This window comes from Ranitomeya variabilis, chromosome 4 (genome assembly GCF_051348905.1).
Source record: "Ranitomeya variabilis isolate aRanVar5 chromosome 4, aRanVar5.hap1, whole genome shotgun sequence".
Taxonomy (NCBI): domain Eukaryota; kingdom Metazoa; phylum Chordata; class Amphibia; order Anura; family Dendrobatidae; genus Ranitomeya; species Ranitomeya variabilis.
This window is the reverse complement of record NC_135235.1, coordinates 135423037-135447450: the sequence shown is the minus strand read 5'-3', so window position 1 is coordinate 135447450 and position 24414 is coordinate 135423037. Positions and strand designations below refer to the sequence as shown.

Sequence of the window (24414 nt, the reverse complement as noted above, 5' to 3'; positions counted from 1 at the left end):
TTATGCTTAACATTGTGTATTTTTTTGTACACAAAAACATTTTTTTTTTTTTACAATGGCAGTATTTCTTAGACTGAGAGAGCTTTGTCAGGCCTCCTTGTTGTAATAGAAAACGTGTTGCAGAGGTGTCAATAGCCTGACAGAGGGAGGGATTTCCCTCTGTCTAATTCCTCACTTCCCCCTGTCACTAGTGACAGCAGCATCTGAGGCATTAAAGGGCCACTGTCACCCCCCTCCAGCCGTTATAAACTAAAAGAGACAACTTGTGCAGCAGTAATGCTGCATTCTAACAAGGTGGCTCTTTTAGTTTTAAGTTCAAGAATACCCCAAAAAAAGCGATTTGATACTTAGCCACCATTGCTGTCTCTAGCCAGGGAGGCGGCTCCTCACTCCCCAGCTCGAAACGCTCCTCTGCCGTCACTCACATCTTCTTGGTCTTTCTGCGCCGCCCCCTCAGCGCTGTTTACGTTTTCAAACCGGCGCCTGCGCTGTGTAGTACTGTTCTGCGCATGCCCAGGAATCCCAGCCCCGCACTGTGCATAATGCATAACACAGGGCGGGGCTGGGATTCCAAAGGTGGGTGGCCGCTGTTGTGATTTTGCTTTTTGCTCCCTCTAGTGGTCATTAGTGATTTGACTCTGGAGCTTCTGTCTTTTCCTATATCCTCACCTGGGCCGTTAGTTCAGGGGCGTTGCTATATAAGCTCCCTGGACCTTCAGTTCAATGCCTGGCATCGTTGAAATCAGAGCTAATCTGTTGTGCTCTTGTCCTATGATCCTGGTTCCTGTATTTCAAGCTAAGTCTGCTTCCTTGCTTTTTGCTTTTGTTTTGTTTGGTATTTTTGTCCAGCTTGTTCCAATCTGTATCCTGACCTTTGCTGGAAGCTCTAGGGGGCTGGTGTTCTCCCCCCGGACCGTTAGACGGTTCGGGGGTTCTTGAATCTCCAGCGTGGATTTTTATAGGGTTTTTGTTGACCAGATAAGTTATCTTGCTATATTCTGCTATTAGTAAGCTGGCCTCTCTTTGCTGAACCTGGTTCATTTCTGTGTTTGTCATTTCCTCTTACCTCACCGTTATTATTTGTGGGGGGCTTGTATCTTGCTTTGGGGTCCCTTTCTCTGGAGGCAAGAGAGGTCTTTGTTTTCTTCTCCTAGGGGTAGTTAGATTCTCCGGCTGGCGCGAGTCATCTAGCGATCACCGTAGGCATGATCCCCGGCTACTTCTAGTGTTGGCGTTAGGAGTAGCTATTTGGTCAACCCAGTTACCACAGCCCTATGAGCTGGATTTTTGAATCTTGCAGACTTACACGTTCCTCTGAGACCCTGTCCACTGGGGTCATAACAGTATGCCAGGCCAGTATTAAATGTTTAATGCATTGCAGAAGTGGGATTATAAGAAAGAAAATTTTGAGTTTTTTTTTTCCCTCTCTCATTTTTTTTTTTTTTTCTTTTCCCCTTTACCTCAGAGTGGCTTAAGCTTGCTGCAGACATGAATGTCCAGACCTTGATTACAAGTGTGGACCAGCTTGCCACTCGTGTGCAGGGTATACAAGATTATGTTACCAGAAATCCTAGGTCTGAACCCAAGATTCCGATTCCTGAACTGTTTTCAGGAGACCGATTTAAGTTTAGGAATTTCAGGAATAATTGTAAATTGTTTTTGTCCCTGAAACCTTGTTCGTCTGGAGACTCTGCTCAACAAGTAAAAATTGTTATTTCATTCTTACGGGGTGACCCTCAAGATTGGGCTTTTTCGTTGGCGCCAGGAGATCCGGCATTGGCTGATATTGATGCGTTTTTTCTGGCGCTCGGTTTACTTTATGAGGAACCCAATCTTGAGATTCAGGCAGAGAAAGCCTTGCTGGCTATGTCTCAGGGCCAGGACGGGGCTGAGGTGTATTGCCAAAAATTTCGGAAATGGTCCGTGCTGACACATTGGAACGAGTGTGCACTGGCCGCTAATTTTAGAAATGGCCTTTCTGAGGCCATTAAGAATGTTATGGTGGGTTTTCCCATTCCCACAGGTCTGAATGATACCATGTCCCTGGCTATTCAAATTGACCGGCGGTTGCGGGAGCGCAAAACCGCAAATTCCCTCATGTTGTTGTCTGAACAGACACCTGATGTGATGCAATGTGATAGAAAAACCGCAAATTCCCTCATGGTGTTGTCTGAACGGACACCTGATTTGATGCAATGTGATAGAATCCTGACTAGAAATGAGAGGAAAATTCATAGACGCCGGAATGGCTTGTGCTACTACTGTGGTGATTCTACACATGTTATCTCAGCATGCTCTAAACGTATATCTAAGGTTGTTAGTCCTGTCACCGTTGGTAATTTGCATCCTAAGTTTATTCTGTCTGTAACTTTGATTTGCTCACTGTCATCTTATCCTGTCATGGCGTTTGTAGATTCAGGTGCTGCCCTGAGTCTTATGGATCTCTCATTTGCTAAGCGCTGTGGTTTTATTCTTGAACCATTAGAAAATCCTATCCCTCTTAGGGGTATTGATGCTACGCCATTAGCAGAAAATAAACCACAGTATTGGACACAGGTTACCATGTGCATGACTCCTGAACACCGCGAGGTGATACGTTTTCTCGTTCTACATAAAATGCATGATTTGGTTGTTTTGGGCCTGCCATGGTTACAGACCCATAATCCAGTCCTTGACTGGAAGGCTATGTCAGTGTCTAGTTGGGGCTGTCGTGGTATTCATGAGGATTCCCTGCCTGTGTCTATTGCTTCTTCTACGCCTTCGGAAGTTCCGGAGTATTTGTCTGATTATCAGGATGTCTTTAGCGAGTCCAGGTCCAGTGCATTGCCTCCTCATAGGGAATGTGACTGTGCAATAGATTTGATTCCAGGCAGTAAATTTCCTAAGGGAAGACTGTTTAATCTGTCGATACCTGAACATACCGCTATGCGTTCATATATCAAGGAGTCTCTGGAGAAAGGACACATCCGTCCGTCTTCTTCCCCTCTTGGTGCGGGATTCTTTTTTGTGGCTAAAAAGGACGGATCTTTGAGGCCTTGTATTGACTATCGGCTTTTAAATAAGATCACTGTCAAATTTCAGTATCCTTTGCCGCTGTTGTCTGACTTGTTTGCCCGGATTAAAGGTGCCAAGTGGTTTACCAAGATAGACCTTCGTGGTGCGTACAACCTTGTGCGCATTAAGCAAGGGGATGAATGGAAAACCGCATTCAATACGCCCGAAGGTCATTTTGAGTACTTGGTGATGCCTTTTGGGCTCTCTAATGCCCCTTCAGTTTTTCAGTCCTTTATGCATGACATTTTCCGGAACTATCTGGATAAATTTTTGATCGTTTATCTGGATGATATTCTGGTTTTTTCTGATAATTGGGACTCGCATGTGGAGCAGGTCAGGATGGTCTTTAAAATTTTGCGTGAAAATTCTTTGTTTGTCAAGGGCTCAAAGTGTCTTTTTGGTGTACAGAAGGTTCCCTTTTTGGGGTTCATTTTTTCCCCTTCTGCTGTGGAGATGGACCCAGTCAAGGTCCGAGCTATTCTTGATTGGACTCAGCCCTCGTCAGTTAAGAGTCTTCAGAAGTTCTTGGGTTTCGCTAACTTCTACCGTCGTTTTATCGCTAACTTTTCTAGCATTGTGAAACCTTTGACGGATATGACCAAGAAGGGCTCCGATGTGGTTAATTGGGCTCCTGCTGCCGTGGAGGCTTTCCAGGAGTTGAAACGTCGGTTTACTTCGGCGCCTGTTTTGTGCCAGCCTGATGTCTCGCTTCCCTTTCAGGTTGAGGTGGATGCTTCAGAGATTGGAGCAGGGGCCGTTTTGTCGCAGAGAGGCCCTGGTTGCTCTGTTATGAGACCTTGCGCCTTTTTCTCTAGGAAGTTTTCGCCTGCGGAGCGAAATTATGATGTGGGCAATCGGGAGTTGTTGGCCATGAAATGGGCATTTGAGGAGTGGCGTCATTGGCTCGAGGGTGCTAAGCATCGTGTGGTGGTCTTGACTGATCACAAAAATCTGATGTATCTCGAGTCTGCTAAACGCCTGAATCCTAGACAGGCCCGCTGGTCATTGTTTTTCTCCCGTTTTGACTTTGTTGTCTCATATTTACCAGGTTCAAAAAATGTGAAGGCCGATGCTCTTTCCAGGAGCTTTGTGCCTGATGCTCCTGGAGTCGCTGAACCTGTTGGTATTCTTAAGGATGGTATTATCTTGTCAGCTATTTCTCCAGATCTGCGACGTGTGTTGCAGAGATTTCAGGCTGATAGGCCTGATTCTTGTCCACCTGACAGACTGTTTGTGCCTGATAAGTGGACCAGCAGAGTCATTTCCGAGGTTCATTCCTCGGTGTTGGCAGGTCACCCAGGAATTTTTGGCACCAGAGATCTGGTGGCCAGATCCTTTTGGTGGCCTTCCTTGTCTAGGGATGTGCGGTCATTTGTACAGTCCTGTGGGACTTGTGCTCGAGCTAAGCCTTGCTGTTCTCGTGCCAGCGGGTTGCTCTTGCCCTTGCCTGTCCCTAAGAGACCTTGGACACATATCTCCATGGATTTCATTTCTGATCTTCCGGTGTCTCAAGGCATGTCTGTTATCTGGGTGATATGTGATCGCTTCTCCAAGATGGTCCATTTGGTTCCTTTGCCTAAGCTGCCTTCCTCTTCCGATCTGGTTCCTGTGTTTTTCCAGAACGTGGTTCGTTTGCACGGCATCCCTGAGAATATTGTGTCAGACAGAGGATCCCAGTTCGTTTCCAGATTCTGGCGATCCTTTTGTAGTAGGATGGGCATTGACTTGTCGTTTTCGTCTGCTTTCCATCCTCAGACTAATGGACAGACGGAGCGAACTAATCAGACTTTGGAGGCTTATTTGAGGTGTTTTGTCTCTGCTGATCAGGACGATTGGGTGACCTTCTTGCCGTTGGCTGAGTTTGCCCTTAATAATCGGGCTAGTTCCGCCACCTTGGTTTCGCCGTTTTTCTGCAACTCTGGTTTCCACCCTCGTTTTTCTTCGGGTCATGTGGAACCTTCTGACTGCCCTGGGGTGGATTCTGTGGTGGATAGGTTGCAGCGGATCTGGAATCTTGTGGTGGACAACTTGAAGTTGTCACAGGAGAGGGCTCAGCGCTTTGCCAACCGCCGCCGCGGTGTGGGTCCCCGACTACGTGTTGGGGATTTGGTGTGGCTTTCTTCCCGCTTTGTTCCTATGAAGGTTTCCTCTCCCAAATTTAAACCTCGTTTTATTGGTCCTTACAAGATATTGGAAATCCTTAATCCTGTATCCTTTCGCCTGGATCTTCCTGTGTCGTTTGCTATCCACAACGTGTTTCATAGGTCCTTGTCATGATTCTCAATGGCGAGGGAACATAGCCCAGCATATATGAGAACTAGCTCTTGGAAGATGGAAACTATACTGACCATGAACTAAACCTGCCGCACAACTAGAAGTGGCCGGGTAGCATGCCTACGTTTTTTAACCCTAGATGCCCAGCGCCAGCCGGAGAACTACCTAATCCTAGCAGAGGAAAAGACAGTCCTGGCTCACCTCTAGAGAAATTTTCCCAAAAGGCAGACAGAGGCCCCCACATATATTGGCGGTGATTTTAGATGAAATGACAAACGTAGTATGAAAATAGGTTTAGCAAAATCGAGGTCCGCTTTCTAGATAGCAGGAAGACAGAAAGGACACTTTCATGGTCAGCAGAAAACCCTATCAAAACACCATCCAGAAATTCCTTTAAGACTCTAGCATTAACTCATAACACCAGAGTGGCAATTTCCGATCACAAGAGCTTTCCAGACACAGTAACGAAACAGCAGCTGTGAACAGGAACAAAATGCAAAAACACACAAGGACAAAAGTCCAACTTAGCTGGGAGTTGTCTAGTAGCAGGAACAAGCACAGAAGGCTTCTGATTACATTGTTGACCGGCAAGAAACTGACAGAGGAGCAAGGTTATATAGCGACTCCCACATCCTGATAGGAGCAGGTGAACAGAGGGGATGATGCACACAAGTTCAATTCCACAAGTGGCCACCGGGGGAGCCCAGAATCCAATTTCACAACAGTACCCCCCCCTCAAGGAGGGGGCACCGAACCCTCACCAGAACCACCAGGGCGATCAGGATGAGCCCTATGAAAGGCACGGACAAGATCGGAGGCATGAACATCAGAGGCAGTGACCCAAGAATTATCCTCCTGACCGTATCCCTTCCATTTGACCAGATACTGGAGTCTCCGTCTGGAAACACGAGAGTCTAAGATCTTTTCCACAACGTACTCCAACTCACCCTCAACCAACACCGGAGCAGGAGGCTCAACGGAAGGCACAACCGGTACCTCATACCTGCGCAACAATCACCGATGAAAAACATTATGAATAGAAAAAGATGCAGGGAGGTCCAAACGGAAGGATACAGGGTTAAGAATCTCCAATATCTTGTACGGGCCGATGAACCGAGGCTTAAACTTAGGAGAAGAAACCCTCATAGGGACAAAACGAGAAGACAACCACACCAAGTCCCCAACACAAAGCCGAGGACCAACACGACGACGGCGGTTGGCAAAAAGCTGAGTCTTCTCCTGGGACAACTTCAAATTGTCCACCACCTGCCCCCAAATCTGATGCAACCTCTCCACCACAGCATCCACTCCAGGACAATCCGAAGATTCCACTTGACCGGAGGAAAATCGAGGATGAAACCCCAAATTACAGAAAAACGGGGACACCAAGGTGGCAGAGCTGGCCCGATTATTGAGGGCGAACTCCGCCAAAGGCAAAAAAGCAACCCAATCATCCTGATCCGCAGACACAAAACACCTCAAATATGTCTCCAAGGTCTGATTAGTCCGCTCAGTCTGGCCATTAGTCTGAGGATGGAAAGCAGACGAAAAAGACAAATCTATGCCCATCCTAGCACAGAATGCACGCCAAAATCTAGACACGAATTGGGTCCCTCTGTCAGAAACGATATTCTCAGGAATACCATGCAAACGAACAACATTTTGAAAAAACAGAGGAACCAACTCGGAAGAAGAAGGCAACTTAGGCAAGGGAACCAGATGGACCATCTTAGAGAAACGGTCACACACCACCCAGATGACAGACATCTTCTGAGAAACAGGCAGATCCGAAATAAAATCCATCGAGATGTGCGTCCAAGGCCTCTTCGGGATAGGCAAGGGCAACAACAATCCACTAGCCCGAGAACAACAAGGCTTGGCCCGAGCACAAACGTCACAAGACTGCACAAAGCCTCGCACATCTCGTGACAGGGAAGGCCACCAGAAGGACCTTGCCACCAAATCCCTGGTACCAAAGATTCCAGGATGACCTGCCAACGCAGAAGAATGAACCTCAGAGATGACTCTACTGGTCCAATCATCAGGAACAAACAGTCTACCAGGTGGGCAACGATCAGGTCTATCCGCCTGAAACTCCTGCAAGGCCCGCCGCAGGTCTGGAGAAACGGCAGACAATATCACTCCATCTTTAAGGATACCTGTGGGCTCAGAATTACCAGGGGAGTCAGGCTCAAAACTCCTAGAAAGGGCATCCGCCTTAACATTCTTAGAACCCGGTAGGTACGACACCACAAAATTAAACCGAGAGAAAAACAACGACCAGCGCGCCTGTCTAGGATTCAGGCGCCTGGCAGACTCAAGGTAAATTAAATTTTTGTGGTCAGTCAATACCACCACCTGATGTCTGGCCCCCTCAAGCCAGTGACGCCACTCCTCAAAAGCCCACTTCATGGCCAAAAGCTCCCGATTCCCAATATCATAATTCCGCTCGGCGGGCGAAAATTTACGGGAAAAAAAAGCACAAGGTCTCATCACGGAGCAGTCGGAACTTCTCTGCGACAACACCGCCCCAGCTCCGATTTCAGAAGCGTCGACCTCAACCTGAAAAGGAAGAGCAACATCAGGCTGACGCAACACTGGGGCGGAAGAAAAGCGGCGCTTGAGCTCCCGAAAGGCCTCCACAGCATCAGGGGACCAATCAGCAACATCAGCACCCTTCTTAGTCAAATCAGTCAATGGTTTTACAACATCAGAAAAACCAGCAATAAATCGACGATAAAAGTTAGCAAAGCCCAAAAATTTCTGAAGACTCTTAAGAGAAGAGGGTTGCGTCCAATCACCAATAGCCTGAACCTTGACAGGATCCATCTCGATGGAAGAGGGGGAAAAAATGTATCCCAAGAAAGAAATCTTTTGAACCCCAAAAACACACTTAGAACCCTTCACACACAAGGAATTAGACCGCAAAACCTGAAAAACCCTCCTGACCTGCTGGACATGAGAGTCCCAGTCATCCGAAAAAATCAGAATATCATCCAGATACACAATCATAAATTTATCCAAATAATCACGGAAAATGTCATGCATAAAGGACTGGAAGACTGAAGGGGCATTTGAAAGACCAAAAGGCATCACCAAATACTCAAAATGGCCCTCGGGCGTATTAAATGCGGTTTTCCACTCATCCCCCTGCTTGATTCGCACCAAATTATACGCCCCACGGAGATCAATCTTAGAGAACCACTTGGCCCCCTTTATACGAGCAAACAAATCAGTAAGCAGTGGTAACGGATATTGATATTTAACCGTGATTTTATTCAAAAGTCGATAATCAATACACGGCCTCAAAGAGCCGTCTTTCTTAGACACAAAGAAAAAACCGGCTCCTAAGGGAGATGACGAAGGACGAATATGTCCCTTTTCCAAGGACTCCTTTATATATTCTCGCATAGCAGCGTGTTCAGGCACAGACAGATTAAATAAACGACCCTTAGGGTATTTACTACCCGGAATCAAGTCTATGGCACAATCGCACTCCCGGTGCGGAGGTAGTGAACCAACCTTGGGTTCTTCAAAAACGTCACGAAAGTCAGACAAGAATTCAGGAATCTCAGAGGGAATAGATGATGAAATGGAAACCAAAGGTACGTCCCCATGAGTTCCTTTACATCCCCAGCTTAACACAGACATAGCTCTCCAGTCGAGGACTGGGTTATGAGATTGCAGCCATGGCAATCCCAGCACCAAAACATCATGTAGATTATACAGCACCAGAAAGCGAATAACCTCCTGGTGATCCGGATTAACACGCATAGTCACTTGTGTCCAGTATTGTGGTTTATTACTAGCCAATGGGGTGGAGTCAATCCCTTTCAGAGGTATCGGAGCCTCCAGTGGCTCCAAATCATACCCACAGCGTTTGGCAAAGGACCAATCCATAAGACTCAAAGCAGCGCCAGAGTCGACATAGGCGTCCGCGGTAATAGATGACAAAGAACAAATCAGGGTCACAGATAGAATAAACTTAGACTGTAAAGTGCTAATTGAAACAGACTTGTCAGGCTTCTTAGTACGCTTAAAGCATGCTGATATAACATGAGTTGAATCACCACAATAGAAGCACAACCCATTTTTTCGTCTAAAATTCTGCCGCTCGCTTCTGGACAGAATTCTATCACATTGCATATTTTCTGGCGTTTTCTCAGTAGACACCGCCAAATGGTGCACAGGTTTGCGCTCCCGCAGACGCCTATCGATCTGAATAGCCATCGTCATGGACTCATTCAGACTCGCAGGCACAGGGAACCCCACCATAACATCCTTAATGGCATCAGAGAGACCTTCTCTGAAAATCGCCGCCAGGGCGCACTCATTCCACTGAGTAAGCACAGACCATTTGCGGAATTTTTGGCAGTATATTTCAGCTTCATCTTGCCCCTGAGACAAGGACATCAAGGCCTTTTCCGCCTGAAGCTCTAAATGAGGTTCCTCATAAAGCAACCCCAAGGCCAGAAAAAACGCATCCACATTGAGCAACGCAGGATCCCCTGGTGCCAATGCAAAAGCCCAGTCTTGAGGGTCACCCCGGAGCAAGGAAATTACAATCCTGACCTGCTGTGCAGGGTCTCCGGCAGAGCGAGACTTCAGGGACAAAAACAATTTGCAATTATTTTTAAAATTTTGAAAGTGAGATCTATTCCCCGAGAAGAATTCAGGCAAAGGAATTCTAGGCTCAGACATAGGTGCATGAACAACAAAATCTTGCAAATTTTGTACCTTTGTGGCGAGATTATTCAAACCTGTAGCTACACTCTGAAGATCCATTTGAAACAGGTGAACACAGAGCCATTCAAGGATTAGAAGGAGAGAAAGAGAGGAAGGCTGCAGTATAGGCAGACTAGCAAGAGATTCAATTAAGAGCACACTCAGAACTAGGGGAAAAAAAAAAAAAAAAATTGTAGCAGACTTCTTTTTTCTCTCCTTTCTCAGCCAGTAATTTAACCCTTTTTTGGGCCGGTCAAACTGTCATGATTCTCAGTGGCGAGGGAACATAGCCCAGCATATATGAGAACTAGCTCTTGGAAGATGGAAACTATACTGACCATGAACTAAACCTGCCGCACAACTAGAAGTGGCCGGGTAGCATGCCTACGTTTTTTAACCCTAGATGCCCAGCGCCAGCCGGAGAACTACCTAATCCTAGCAGAGGAAAAGACAGTCCTGGCTCACCTCTAGAGAAATTTTCCCAAAAGGCAGACAGAGGCCCCCACATATATTGGCGGTGATTTTAGATGAAATGACAAACGTAGTATGAAAATAGGTTTAGCAAAATCGAGGTCCGCTTTCTAGATAGCAGGAAGACAGAAAGGACACTTTCATGGTCAGCAGAAAACCCTATCAAAACACCATCCAGAAATTCCTTTAAGACTCTAGCATTAACTCATAACACCAGAGTGGCAATTTCCGATCACAAGAGCTTTCCAGACACAGTAACGAAACAGCAGCTGTGAACAGGAACAAAATGCAAAAACACACAAGGACAAAAGTCCAACTTAGCTGGGAGTTGTCTAGTAGCAGGAACAAGCACAGAAGGCTTCTGATTACATTGTTGACCGGCAAGAAACTGACAGAGGAGCAAGGTTATATAGCGACTCCCACATCCTGATAGGAGCAGGTGAACAGAGGGGATGATGCACACAAGTTCAATTCCACAAGTGGCCACCGGGGGAGCCCAGAATCCAATTTCACAACAGGTCCTTGTTGCGGCGGTACGTTGTGCCTGTGGTTCCTTCTGCTGAGCCTCCTGCTCCAGTGTTGGTTGAGGGCGAGTTGGAGTACGTGGTGGAGAAGATCTTGGATTCTCGTATCTCCAGGCGGAGGCTTCAGTACCTGGTCAAGTGGAAGGGCTATGGTCAGGAAGATAATTCCTGGGTGGTCGCCTCTGATGTTCATGCGGCCGATTTAGTTCGTGCCTTTCACGCCGCTCGTCCTGATCGCCCTGGTGGTCGTGGTGAGGGTTCGGTGACCCCTCACTAAGGGGGGGGTACTGTTGTGATTTTGCTTTTTGCTCCCTCTAGTGGTCATTAGTGATTTGACTCTGGAGCTTCTGTCTTTTCCTATATCCTCACCTGGGCCGTTAGTTCAGGGGCGTTGCTATATAAGCTCCCTGGACCTTCAGTTCAATGCCTGGCATCGTTGAAATCAGAGCTAATCTGTTGTGCTCTTGTCCTATGATCCTGGTTCCTGTATTTCAAGCTAAGTCTGCTTCCTTGCTTTTTGCTTTTGTTTTGTTTGGTATTTTTGTCCAGCTTGTTCCAATCTGTATCCTGACCTTTGCTGGAAGCTCTAGGGGGCTGGTGTTCTCCCCCCGGACCGTTAGACGGTTCGGGGGTTCTTGAATCTCCAGCGTGGATTTTTATAGGGTTTTTGTTGACCAGATAAGTTATCTTGCTATATTCTGCTATTAGTAAGCTGGCCTCTCTTTGCTGAACCTGGTTCATTTCTGTGTTTGTCATTTCCTCTTACCTCACCGTTATTATTTGTGGGGGGCTTGTATCTTGCTTTGGGGTCCCTTTCTCTGGAGGCAAGAGAGGTCTTTGTTTTCTTCTCCTAGGGGTAGTTAGATTCTCCGGCTGGCGCGAGTCATCTAGCGATCACCGTAGGCATGATCCCCGGCTACTTCTAGTGTTGGCGTTAGGAGTAGCTATTTGGTCAACCCAGTTACCACAGCCCTATGAGCTGGATTTTTGAATCTCGCAGACTTACACGTTCCTCTGAGACCCTGTCCACTGGGGTCATAACAGGCCGCACTGCCGCGCAGGCGCAGTGTGCAAGCCTGGCTTGGACGGCAGACGGCCAGAGCTTACTGCACCTGCGGAGAACAGTACTACACAGCGCAGGCGCCAGTTTGAAAACATAAACAGCGCTGAGGGGGCGGCGCAGAAAGACCAAGAAGATGTGAGTGATGGCAGAGGAGCGTTTCGAGCTGGGGAGTGAGGAGCCGCCTCCCTGGCTAGAGACAGCAATGGTGGCTAAGTATCAAATCGCTTTTTTGGGGGTATACTTGAACCTAAAACTAAAAGAGCCACCTTGTTAGAATGCAGCATTACTGCTGCACAAGGTGGCTCTTTTAGTTTATAACGGCTGGAGGGGGTTGACAGTGGCCCTTTAAGGTGCTGAGATTGCAGGTAGATTTGGTGGCAGCACATGCATCAGGAGCTAGGCTTTAGAAAGCAGCAGGCTTCTGCTGCAGCTGGCATGAGCATAACTCTTGGGCCTGCACCAAAACTATGACAAAACTTTATATCGGATTGTGGAAAAGCACTTGCAATTTAGACAATTATATCATTTTGCAGGAAGCGGTTATTGACTTGATGCTTGAATTTTATTCGACAAATATTGTACCTTTTTTGAAAGAGGGTCTAAAACTGCTGCTGTTTTTCCAGGAGCAGCTGTTTAATGTTCAATTTAAGCAGAATGAGCAAATAGTCTAAAACAGGATTATTAAAACTCTTCCTATTGCAGCCTAGACAGATGAGAGCAACAATAGGACACCACTAGACCGGTAAAGAAGATGCATAGGCCTCATCATTTGTAGTCAAAGACAATGGCAGACATAAATTTTTATATTATTTGTCTTCTGAACTCTGTATACCATAAAAAATAAGCATAAGGTCAATTTACCAACTAAAGATTCCTGCAGCCATATGAAGGATTGTGGAGTGATATATCATAAATTACATAGCCATTTTTGATCGAACGGAATGAAAAACACCTAAAAAAAACCATAACCTAAATTAGAGAACACAGAGGGTTTTAATGCAGCAGTATGATCCAATTCAAACAGCAGAGGCAGATGAAGCAAGATGGCAACAGAGACAAAGCAGAACTGGAACCATAGGAACCGATGAAGCAGAGTTGAAGTAATGGCAACTAGAATGGCAGCATTGGACAGTGATGTAGCAATGTTGAATCAGAGAAGCAAAACTGAGAGATACAGTAGTTTATGAGACAAAATATATCCAGCAGTTAAGCAGAGTAAACTCAACCAAGTAGCTGATATATAATATTGCCAACAGGATAGACATACTCATTTTAGACATATGTTTTATCTTGAAGCAGCAAATAAAAGTCAAAAGATGGATGATGTGAACTACATTTAACCAGCATAGATTTACAAGGTTAGCTAATACCCAAGTACTGGCAATTTGAGTAACCAAAGTATTATCCCCATATTGGTATATATCTAAAATTATTGCTATATAGTTTGAGTCATTAAAAAATTGAAGTATTTACAGTAGGAAGAATGCAAAACAATGTTCATTTTTGTTATTTTTACATATTGCAAATCCACTCAATGTTCTCTTGGTCTAGTCAAATAATTGGTCAAGCATATTTTTATTTTTCTACATTCCTGTACAAAGTTTAGTTCTGAGGTGTATCAATTTATCACGGGAAAACAAGAGGCACAGTGTTTGTGGAACACAAAAAGGAGAAGTGTAGAAAACTCTAGTTATTCCATAAATTCTGTAAAGTTTGAATATGTCTTTTGGTTTGGTTGCCCTGGATTGATTATTCACTTGTATTTTATACCCGTAATGAAAACTCCTTAGCCACACTATATTTCAACATGAGTTGGTTTGATTTACAAAAGGATAAATAATCTGTAGCTAATTATTAAACTACAAGGTAATAATTACCTGTGAAGCTTTGTCTGAGGATTTACTATATAGAAGAGTATAAAAACCCATAAGCCGCATTGTGTATAATCGAATCGCTTATTCTCGAGTGGGCGTGATAATGACATTAGCTGTTAGTTCTTAATAGGCGGTTAGAAGAATTTCACAAAAGATGTGAAAGTGGAGAATGACTAGATATTGTTTTATTCTGTAAATATGGTGTTGCATAACTGAGCAGAAAGAATCAAGAATGAAGCAGGCAATTACTAGGGGATTTTATTGTGTGCAAGAAACAGAAGCCAAGACAAGGGCTGAGTAAGCAAAACACATTCAACCATGCTGAAATCTCCAGGTATTAATCATGAGTTAAAATAATAATTGTATTCTTGAGTAGTCAAACAACCAAAGCGGTAATAGTCTGTGTTTCAGGTGTTTGGGTATTGTCTTCTTTTTTCTGCTGTAGGAAATGAGTAACAGAAAATGGAAATAGAATCAAACTCCTTTTAACCCCATATGGTCATTGTTTCCAAGGTCAATATTTCCTTTTGTTGGTGAAACCTGGTCATTTTGCGACTTTGCAATTCTCATGCATTAGAGTTAATAACTTCTAAATTAAACTTGTTTGATACCTAAATCAATAAAGCTTTTTCTATGTTTAATTTTTATGTGTTGGTATGTATCTGCATTGTAATAATGCATAATCAGTGTGTCCTACTTGTTGCTCTTCTTCTTGGCATCATGTTAAAGGAAACCTCTTACCAGAAATAATGCTGTTAACCTGCAGAAATAGGGTAAATCTGCAGGTTAACAGCATTAAGATGCTGTCTGGCGCCTGCACGTAGCCAAATCCAACAGTCATAGGAACAGGGCTGGTTCAGTCATGGCTCTAAGTATACAGAGCGGGAGCTGTAACCGCGCACCAGCCCTCACTGACACTGGCTTTACATTGAGTGTGTTCCCTTTCCTGAATTCACAAGTAGTTGCCAACTCCTTTAATCCCTTAACAACCCGAGGTAATTTTGGTTTTGCAGTTTCATTTTTTGCTCCCCTTTTTGCCAGAGCCATAACTTTTTTTATTTTTTGGTCAAAATGGCCATTTGAGGGCTTGTTTTGGGCAGAATGAGTTATAATTTTGAATGACACATTGGTTTTACCATGTTGTGTACTCGAAAATGGGAGAAAAACTCCAAGTGCGGTGAAATTGCAAGAAAAGGGCAATCCCATACTATTTTGTTGTTTGGATTTTTTACTAGGTTCACTAGCTGGTAAAACTGACCTACCATTATGATTCTCCAGGCCATTACGTGTTCATAGACACCAAACATATCTAGGTTTTTTTTTTATCTAAGTTGCGACAAAAAATTCCAAACTTTGTTATATAAAAAAAATAAAATTGCACTGTTTTCCGATACCGTAGCGTCTCCATTTTTTGTGATCTCGGGTTGGGTGAGGGTTTATTTTTGCGTGCCGAGATGACATTTCTAGTGATACCATTTTGGTGCAGATACGATCTTTTGATCATCCGTTATTGCATTTTAATGCAATATCATGGCAACAAAAAACATGTAATTCTGGCGTTTTGACTTTTTTCTTGCTATGCCATTTAACGATCAGATTAATCCTTTTTCTTTATTGATAGATCAGACGATTCTGAATACAGTGATACCATATATGTGTATGTTTGATTTTTTTAATTGTGTTATTTTGAATGGGACAAAAAGGGGGCGATTTGAACTTTTATATTTTTTTCATAAATATATTTTAAAAAAACATTTGTTTTAACTTTTGGCATGCTTCAATAGTCTCCATGGGAGACTAGAAGCTGCAATAACCCAATCGCCTCTGATACATACAGGCGATGTTCAGATCACTTGTATGTAGTAGAATTGCTCACTTGCTATGAGCACCGACCACCGCGTTGAGACCTCTGGTTGTTATGCTGCGGGTCACCGGTGGGTGGATTTCTGGCACGCATGCATGTTAAATGCCGCTGTCAGTGTTTGACAATGGCATTTAACAGGTTAATAGCCACGGGTGGATCGCGATTCCACCCGCTGCTATTCCGTGCATATATCAGCTATTAAAAACAGCCGACATGTACCGGGAAAGATGTGGGCTCACTGCTGCAGAGCCCACATCAAAGGGAGGAAGTCTGCCATCAGCGTAAATGTACGCCCAATGTCGGAAAGGGGTTAAAGGAAATTGCAACTTTAAGTTTATTGAATGGATATATTTCCATCCATTATATATCTATATAAAATGTATGAATACAATCACATCTCAGTTGAAGACAAATTTTATTTTTTATTTTCAACAAATTCACTAAAATTTCTTTGTTCATGCACTCTAGTGTACAGTAGAATAACAAAATTTTGCTAAGTCAGGGTGTTATATCTTTTTAACATGTCACTTAGAAGATGCAGTAAACATGTTTTAGTTATGTGGGGTTTAAATAATGTTCTGGATAGAGGTATGGATACATTAAATGAATTCTCTAAGAAGATGGAATTGGGTCTAATGAGCTACTGAGGGAAAGTGACAAGCTGTGTGTGCAATAGGAAGAAAGGAGTGACTAACAGTCATGACTGCTTGAAGCTTATCTCCTCTTAGGGTACTTTCACATTGCGTCTAGGGTCACATTCGCTGGTCCCATCGGGGCATGCATCCAAACCCTCAGTAAAATGGGATCTGGAGGTACAGTGGAGAAAATAATTATTTGATACACTATCGATTTTGCAAGCTTTCCCACCTACAAAGAGTCAAGAGGTCTGCGATTTTTTATCATAGGTACATTTCAACTGTGAGAGACAGAATCTTAAAGAAAAATTCAGAAAATCAGAAAATCACATTTTTATGATTTTTACATAATTATTTTGCATTTTATTGCACGCAATATATATTTGATACAATAAAAAAGCAACTTAATATTTGGCATAGAAACTTTTGTTTGTAATTGCAGAAGTCAGATGTTTCCTGCAGTTCTTGCCCAAGTTTTCACACACTGCACTAGGGATTTTTGGCCCACTCCTCCATACAGATCTTCTCCAGATCTTTCAGGTTTCGGGCCTGTTGCTGAGCAACATTGAGTTTCAGTTCCCTCCAAAGATTTTCTATTGGGTTCAGGTATGGAGACTGGATAGGCCACTTGAAATGTTTGTTACGGAGCCACTCCTTAGTTGCCCTGGCTGTGTGTTTTGGGCCATTATCATGCAGGAAGACCCAGCCATGACCCATCTCCAGTGCTGTTACTGAAGGATGGAGGTTTTTGGCCAAAATCTCTCAATGCATGAAACCATCCATTCTCCCTTCAATGTAGTGCAGTCTCCTGTACCCTTTGCAGAAAGTATGATGTTTACCCCACCATGCTTCAAATTTCGATGGTGCTCTTCTGGTTGCACTCATCCTTCTTCCTCCAAACACGGAGAGTGGAGTTGATACCAAAAAGTTCTATTTTGGTCTTATCTGACCACATGACTTTCTCCCATCATCCAGATGGTCATTGATGAACTTCTAATGGGCCTGGACATGTGCTGGCATGAGCAGGGTGACCTTGCGTGCCTTGCATGATTTGAATCCATGACAACGTAGTGTATTACTAATGGTAATGTTTGAGAATGTGGTCCCAGCTCTCTTCAGGTCACTGACCAGGTCCTACCATATAGTTCTTGGCTGATTCCTGACTTTTTTCAGAATCATCCTTACCCAACAGGGTGAGATCTTACATGGAGCCCCAGAATGAGGAAGATTGACAGTCATCTTCTTTTTCTTCCATTTCCTAATAATTGTGCCAACAGTTGTTGGCTTCTTACCAAGCTGCCTGCCTTTTGTCCTGAAGCTCATCCCAGCTTTGTACAGGTCATTGGTGTTCTTAAACAGCTCTTTGGTCTTGGCCAAGGTGGAGAGGTTGGAGTGTGATTGAGTCTGTGGATAAGTGTCTTTTATAAAGGTAATGAGTTAAAACTGGTTAAATGAATACAGTTAATGAGTGCAGAGTATGAGGGCTTCTTAAAGAAAAACTAACAGGTCTGTGAGAGTCACAATTCTCACGGGTTGGTAGGTGATCAAATACTTATTTCATGCAGTAAAATGACATTTAAGTATCTAAAAATCACACAATGTGATTTTCTGTTTTTTATTTTTAGATTTTGTCTGTCACAGTAGAAGTGTACCTACGATAAAAATTACAGACCTCTCCATTCCTTGTAGGTGGGAAAACTTGCAAAGTTGGCAGTGTATCAAATACTTATTTTCCCCGCTGGAGGCAGACACATTATGCAGGCTACTACATCTGAGTGTCTGCCTCATTTAGACATACACTCCCCTAAAGGATACACAGAAGAGTGGTGAGCGGACATTTGCTCTGCCATCACCATTACAGTCTATGGCTCCATCGGTACATAAGTATGAACCCTGTTTTGCGATGGAAGTTCAGACATATGCCCTACAGGGCCAATAAATGCAATGTGAAAGCTCCCTTAGAATAAAGAGATCAGTAGTGTTAAAATTCACCATTCCCAAGCTGTCTTTTCCCTGGCATCTGACAATTATACACATTAGATTTTTGGCTTCTACGCCAACAAATTTCTGTTTGGGTTATGCTCATCCATTGTACAGCCGCCTTTAAATTGAAGGTCATTTGTGGAGAAAAAAAATATTTAAACTGTTTATTTTTTATTACTAATAACATTTGTTGTTCTTTATTTCTCAGGTTTGGCTTACAACAGACTACCATTTTTCTTAAATTACTTCTTTGATACATACTTGCTAATTAATGAAGACACTCCTGTTGGTAAGTTTACAAAGATTTACTCCATGTTTCATGGTACAGGTTCTGAGTTAAACTGCAGCCAAAATATTTTATGGATAAGAGATGCTAAAATGTAATAACAATATGCCAACTTTCATTAGAAACTCATTATGAACTATTCTGCTGACCCCTGTAAATAATGTCCGAGAAAGCGGGATCAAAAATACTCGGAATCACAAAACAAAACATGTTTGTAATACAACAACAGCTTCAAATACCAGTCCTCAATGATATGCTGATAAGCGACAATGCCATATAATGGTGATTACCCTGGTGTGAAATTCTTTCATCAATGAAGCTATAATATTACGTGTAGTGACCATAGTAACTTGAAAGCTATAAGTAATGCCCACATTATTAGTTCACATGTGGTAATGTTAATTTAGGGACTTGCATGCCTATGAGTACCATCGATGAGGATCGCAAACCTTATAAAGATCCAAGCAATTTCTGGCACCCTATATAAGCCTTATCTATGTGCAAATATACTAATAAACAGCCACCCCATCATAAATCCTGGGTGTCGCAGTGGCTGTTCATCAGTATACCGTACCCATGCAACCTTTCTTATTTAGCCATTACCACTCCAAACTGGGGTCTGAACCTGTATTTGTATTGGTAATATGGTGCCCTTCTACAATTGAATCTACATTTAACAGTATCTTTCATTTTTCTCCAAGCATGACCCATCCTATACAACTAAGCTATAACATACATGGTTTTTGTCATGCTTTTATAATACAAACAATATGACATGAAAGTCATTTTTTCATACATATGACATGGGTGTTTTTCATAAGTGCAACAATAATTCTAATCTAGTTGTGTACTTGCTCAGTTTCTCCTTTGATGCTAATGCATATTGATATATGTAATATATACATAAGGGTTTACAAATTATTTTGCCTGACAATTGTACTTTTACATCATGATAATGTGCATAATACATTTTTACTGTTCTTGCAATTTCTATAATGCTAATTTTGTTTGTAATGTCAGAAAGCCCCCCCAAAAAAAAACAAACAAATATTAGCAGTTAATCAAAAATCATGCGAAAAATCAGCTACATTGTATGCACAAAGATTTATGCAAACTGTGAATTTTGAGTTGCATGAATACAATATAGACTATACTTGTAAAGTTTACCAAAATGGAGAGCTTCATATTAGATGGGTTGCACTGTAGGAAATGACTAGTCATTTGTTTTTTTTTGACAATGAGAAAGGTGCTGGTACAGCAATGAAACACGATGGTACTAATAAACACCTTATCTGAAGCACCAAGGTTGTTCATTTCCCGCCCAAACGTGAAACTCTCCATTATGATATATACACATCTGGAAGATATCTACTGCAGCCATGAGAGAAGCAGAGTATGTTCACGCATAAACAGGTGTTATTTATTCACACAACACCACCAGGTAGGTGCAACCACCCCCTCAGTCGTGTTCTTTTTAAATGATACTGTCCTATAGTGTGCATTTTGTCCTCTCTCTAGAGTTCTTCAATACTTATAAAGTTGACTTACTTGGCACACAAATTAGTTAATTCATGCATACCCAAAAGCCACAGCAAGACATACTTTATTTTGACAAGAATCTACACTGTTAGATTTATCTCCTGGGCCAAGGTCGACAAATTTAAAGAGCAGGTAGGATCTGACACTGATTAGCCGTGAACTAATGAGAGGAGTGCTCAGTCAAATATGGATGCATTCATTACACCCAAATGTTTGTACCGACTAACATAATTAAATGTGAACAGGTGCAAGCTCCTGAAACTGCAATAAATACAAGTGCTTCTCACAAAATTAAAATACCATCAAAAAGTTAATTTATTTCAGTTCTTCCATACAAAAAGTTAAACTCATATATTATATAGAGTCATTACAAACAGAGTGATCTATTTAATGTGTTTGTTTCTTTTAATGGTGATGATTATGGCATACAGCCAATAAAAACCCAAAAGTCATTATCTCAGTAAAATAGAATAATTATCAATAAGCACCTGCAAAAGCTTCCTAAGCATTCAAAAAGGTCCCTTAGTCTGTTTTAGTAGGCTCCACAATCATGGGGAAGACTGCTGACTTGACAGATTTCCAGAAGGCAGTCATTGACATACTCCACAAGGATGGTAAGTCACAAAAGGTCATTGCTAAAGAAGCTGGCTGTTCACAGAGCATTGTATCCAATCATATTAATGGAAAGTTGGGTGGAAGGAAAAAGTGTGGTAGAAAAAAGTGCACAAGCAACCGGGATAACCACAGCCTTGAAAGGATTGTTAAGAAAAGGCCATTAAAAAATTTGGGAGAGATTCACAAGGAGTGGACTGCTGCTGGAGTCATTGCTTCAAGAGCCACCACACACAGACGTGTCCAGGACAAGGGCTACAAGTGTTGCATTCCTCATGACCAATAGACCATGCCAGAAGTATCTTACCTGCGCCAAGGAGAAAAAGAACTGCACTGTTGCTCAGTGATCCAAGGTGTCCCCCGCATCCCCCGGCGTCCGCTTCCTGACACTGACTGAGCTCCGGCCCTAACAGCACAGCGGTGACGTCACCGCTGTGCTTTCACTTTCACTTTAGGGCCGGCGCTCAGTAAGTGTCAGGAAGCAGACGCTGGGGACGCGCAGGTGAGTATGTACTGTTTGTTTTTTTTACTTTTACGCTGGTAACCAGGGTAAACATCGGGTTACTAAGCGCGGCCCTGGTTACCAGTGTAAAATATCGCTGGTATCGTTGCTTTTGCTTTCAAACACAACGATACACGGCGATCGGACGACCAAATAAAGTTCTGGACTTTATTCAGCGACCAGCGACATCACAGCAGGATCCTGATCGCTGCTGCGTGTCAAACTAAACGATATCGCTAGCGAGGACGCTGCAACGTCTCGGATCGCTAGCGATATCGTTACAAAGTCGTTTCGTGTGAAGGTACCTTAAGTTCCTTAGCTTTATAAGTATAGTGTATAGCAGTAATGCCACTCACAATATATGTGAATGCTAAATGGCTACTCCATTTTTTGGTTACTATTTAATTATTGATTTTATGCAAAATTGCTAAACGCCATGCAGCCATCAACAATTGACATGAATTTTGTAGTGAAAACATGTTATTTATTATGTTTCTTGTACAAAGCAATAATGTTTGCTTGTGTATATGTGTATGTGTGTATATATACTGTAACTGTTTGTATATGTGAACAATCTATAATTTTGTTTTATGCTAGGTTTGCCAACCTTGAAATTAAATACATCTACAAAAGCATTGAATATAATAAATGTTAGCTGCATTCTTTAGTTCTATTCTGGGGTAGAAAATTGCTATCCTTCTTGGCCTTAAGGTAGAAAAATTGCAGTCATCCTAAAAATCACTGCTGTATGATTTATTCTTGTTTTTAAAACGCAACATAGGGAAGCCTTCATAACCACCCCTGAGATAGAATGGAAGGTCAAATTCACAAATTAATGTGTATGTGTTTCATTTTTACAGAACTGTCTTTATTTGACTGTTTCAAATTAACCTCTTCCCGCTTAAACTTACAGTGATAGAAGGATGTATTCTCTTTACAGCGCCGTAAATGTGCAAGGTAGATATGTCATAGGCTCTACATCATCTGCAACAAGTGTAGGAGTGTCAGGTGCATTACACAGCTCATGGCCTCCTTTAACCCCTTAGTGATAGAGCCAATTTTGAACTTATTGACCAGGCCAAATTTTTGAATGCTGGCCAGTGTCACTTCATGTGGAAATAATTCTGCTATGCTTCAATGTATGCCAGTAATTTTGGGATTGTTTTTTCATGACGCGTTGTGCTCTTTTAGTGGTAAATTTAGATTGATGCGTTTTGCATTTATTTGTGAGAATATTGGAATATTAATGAATATTTTGGTAAAATTTGCAATTTTCAAACTTTCAATTTTTATATCCTTAAACCAGTTAATAATAATAATTACATTTCCTATATGTCTACTTTACATCTGCATAATTTTTCAAGCATCATTTTATTTTGTTAGGATGTTAGAGAGGTTAGTAGTTTAGTAGCAATTTCTAATTTTTCAATAAATTTACAAAATCTGATTCTTTAGGTTACTATTTAGATTTAAATCGACTTTGAGGGGCCTGTGTATTGGAAACTTCCCAAAAGTGATACCTACCATTTTAAAATCTATAGCCCTCAGTTACTTCAAACCTGCTGTCAGGAAATATATTAACCCTTCAGGTGCTTCACAGGAATTAATGCAAAGAGGAATGAAAAAAAATGCATATAAATTTTATCTCTAAAATGTTGCTTTAGAACCAAATTTTTAACTTTTATAAGGGACAACATGAGAAAATGGACCACTAAATGTGTTACCCAGTATCTTTTGATCACGCTGATGTCCTATATGTGGTCAGAAACCTTTGTGTGGGCAAACTACAGGGCTCAGAAGGGAATAAGCACCATTTGAACTTTGGAACACAAATTACCTGACATAGATTGCGGGCACAATGTTGCATTTGTTTGGCCTCTGATGTGCCTAAACAGCAGAAATTCCCAAATCACTCAATTGTGGTATCTACATCCCGAAAGGATTTTATACAGGGGTTAAGCGACAATTTTAAATCCACAGATACTACACAGAATTTGATATCATAAAGTTAACATATTGAACATTTTCATTTTTTTCATGAAAATGTTACTTTTGCCCCAAATATTTTGGTTTTCGCAAAGGTAGCATTAAAAAGTGGACCCCCACAGTTTGTTACCCACTTTCTTCTGAGCGCGGCAATAGCCTACATGTAGTTAAAAATTTCTGTTTGGACATGAGGCAGGGCTCGGAAGGGAAGAAACGACATTTGGTATTTGGAATGTAAATTTTGTTTCAATAGATTGCAGACACCATGCTTCATTTACAGAGCCCATGAGGTATCAAAGCAGCATAAACTCCCACAAGTGATCCTATTTTGGAAACTAAACCCATCAAGGAATTCATCTAGTGCTGTGCTGAGCATGTTAAACCTATTAGATGCTTCACAGAACTGTTTAAAAGTGAATGAGAAAACAAAAATTTTGTTTTCCTACTAAAATCTTGTTTTAACCCCAAATTTATAACTATCACAATGAATAATAGGAGAAAACGATTCCCATAATTTGTTATATAATTTCCCCTGAACGCGATGATACTCCATATGTGGTCAAACATTGCTGTTTGCGCACATGGCAGGGTTCGGTAAGGGAAGAACACTATTTGTTTTTTGCAGAGTAAATTTGTAATGAATAGATTGTGAATGCCATGTCGCATTTTCAGAGCCCCATGACATACCAAACCAGAGAATCACCCCACAAGTAACACCAGTTTGGAAATTAGACCCCTCAAGGAATTCTTCTAGTGGTGCACTGAACATTTTTAACCTACAGGTGATTCATAAAACTTTATAACATTTAGATGTAAAAACAAAAAATTACGTTTTTTTCACTAAAATACTGTTTTAGCACCAAATTTCTAATTTACATGGGGTAAAAGGAGAAAATGGACACCATAATTTGTTATACAATTTTAACTGAACTTCGCAGTACCCCATATGTTGTTGTACACTACCGTTTAAGCTCACAGCAAGGATCAAATGGGAAGGAGCACTACTTGTCTTTTTAGAGTGT

The 24414-nt window shown here is 42.3% G+C and overlaps 1 protein-coding gene across 3 annotated transcripts in view; it reads left to right on the top strand.

Annotated features, from left to right (window-relative positions):
* The window catches only part of CDH23 (cadherin related 23), a 1745895-nt gene that overhangs the window by 231830 nt on the left and 1489651 nt on the right, over positions 1 to 24414 (top strand). For all 3 annotated transcript variants that reach the window (XR_013214534.1, XM_077259280.1, XM_077259282.1), the window contains exon 3: positions 18676 to 18756. Coding sequence is in view for 2 of the 3 variants with exons in the window: in XM_077259280.1 (XP_077115395.1) it covers positions 18676 to 18756 (81 nt within the window). In the remaining variant the exon portion in view is untranslated. The remainder of the gene's footprint in view (positions 1 to 18675; positions 18757 to 24414) is intronic.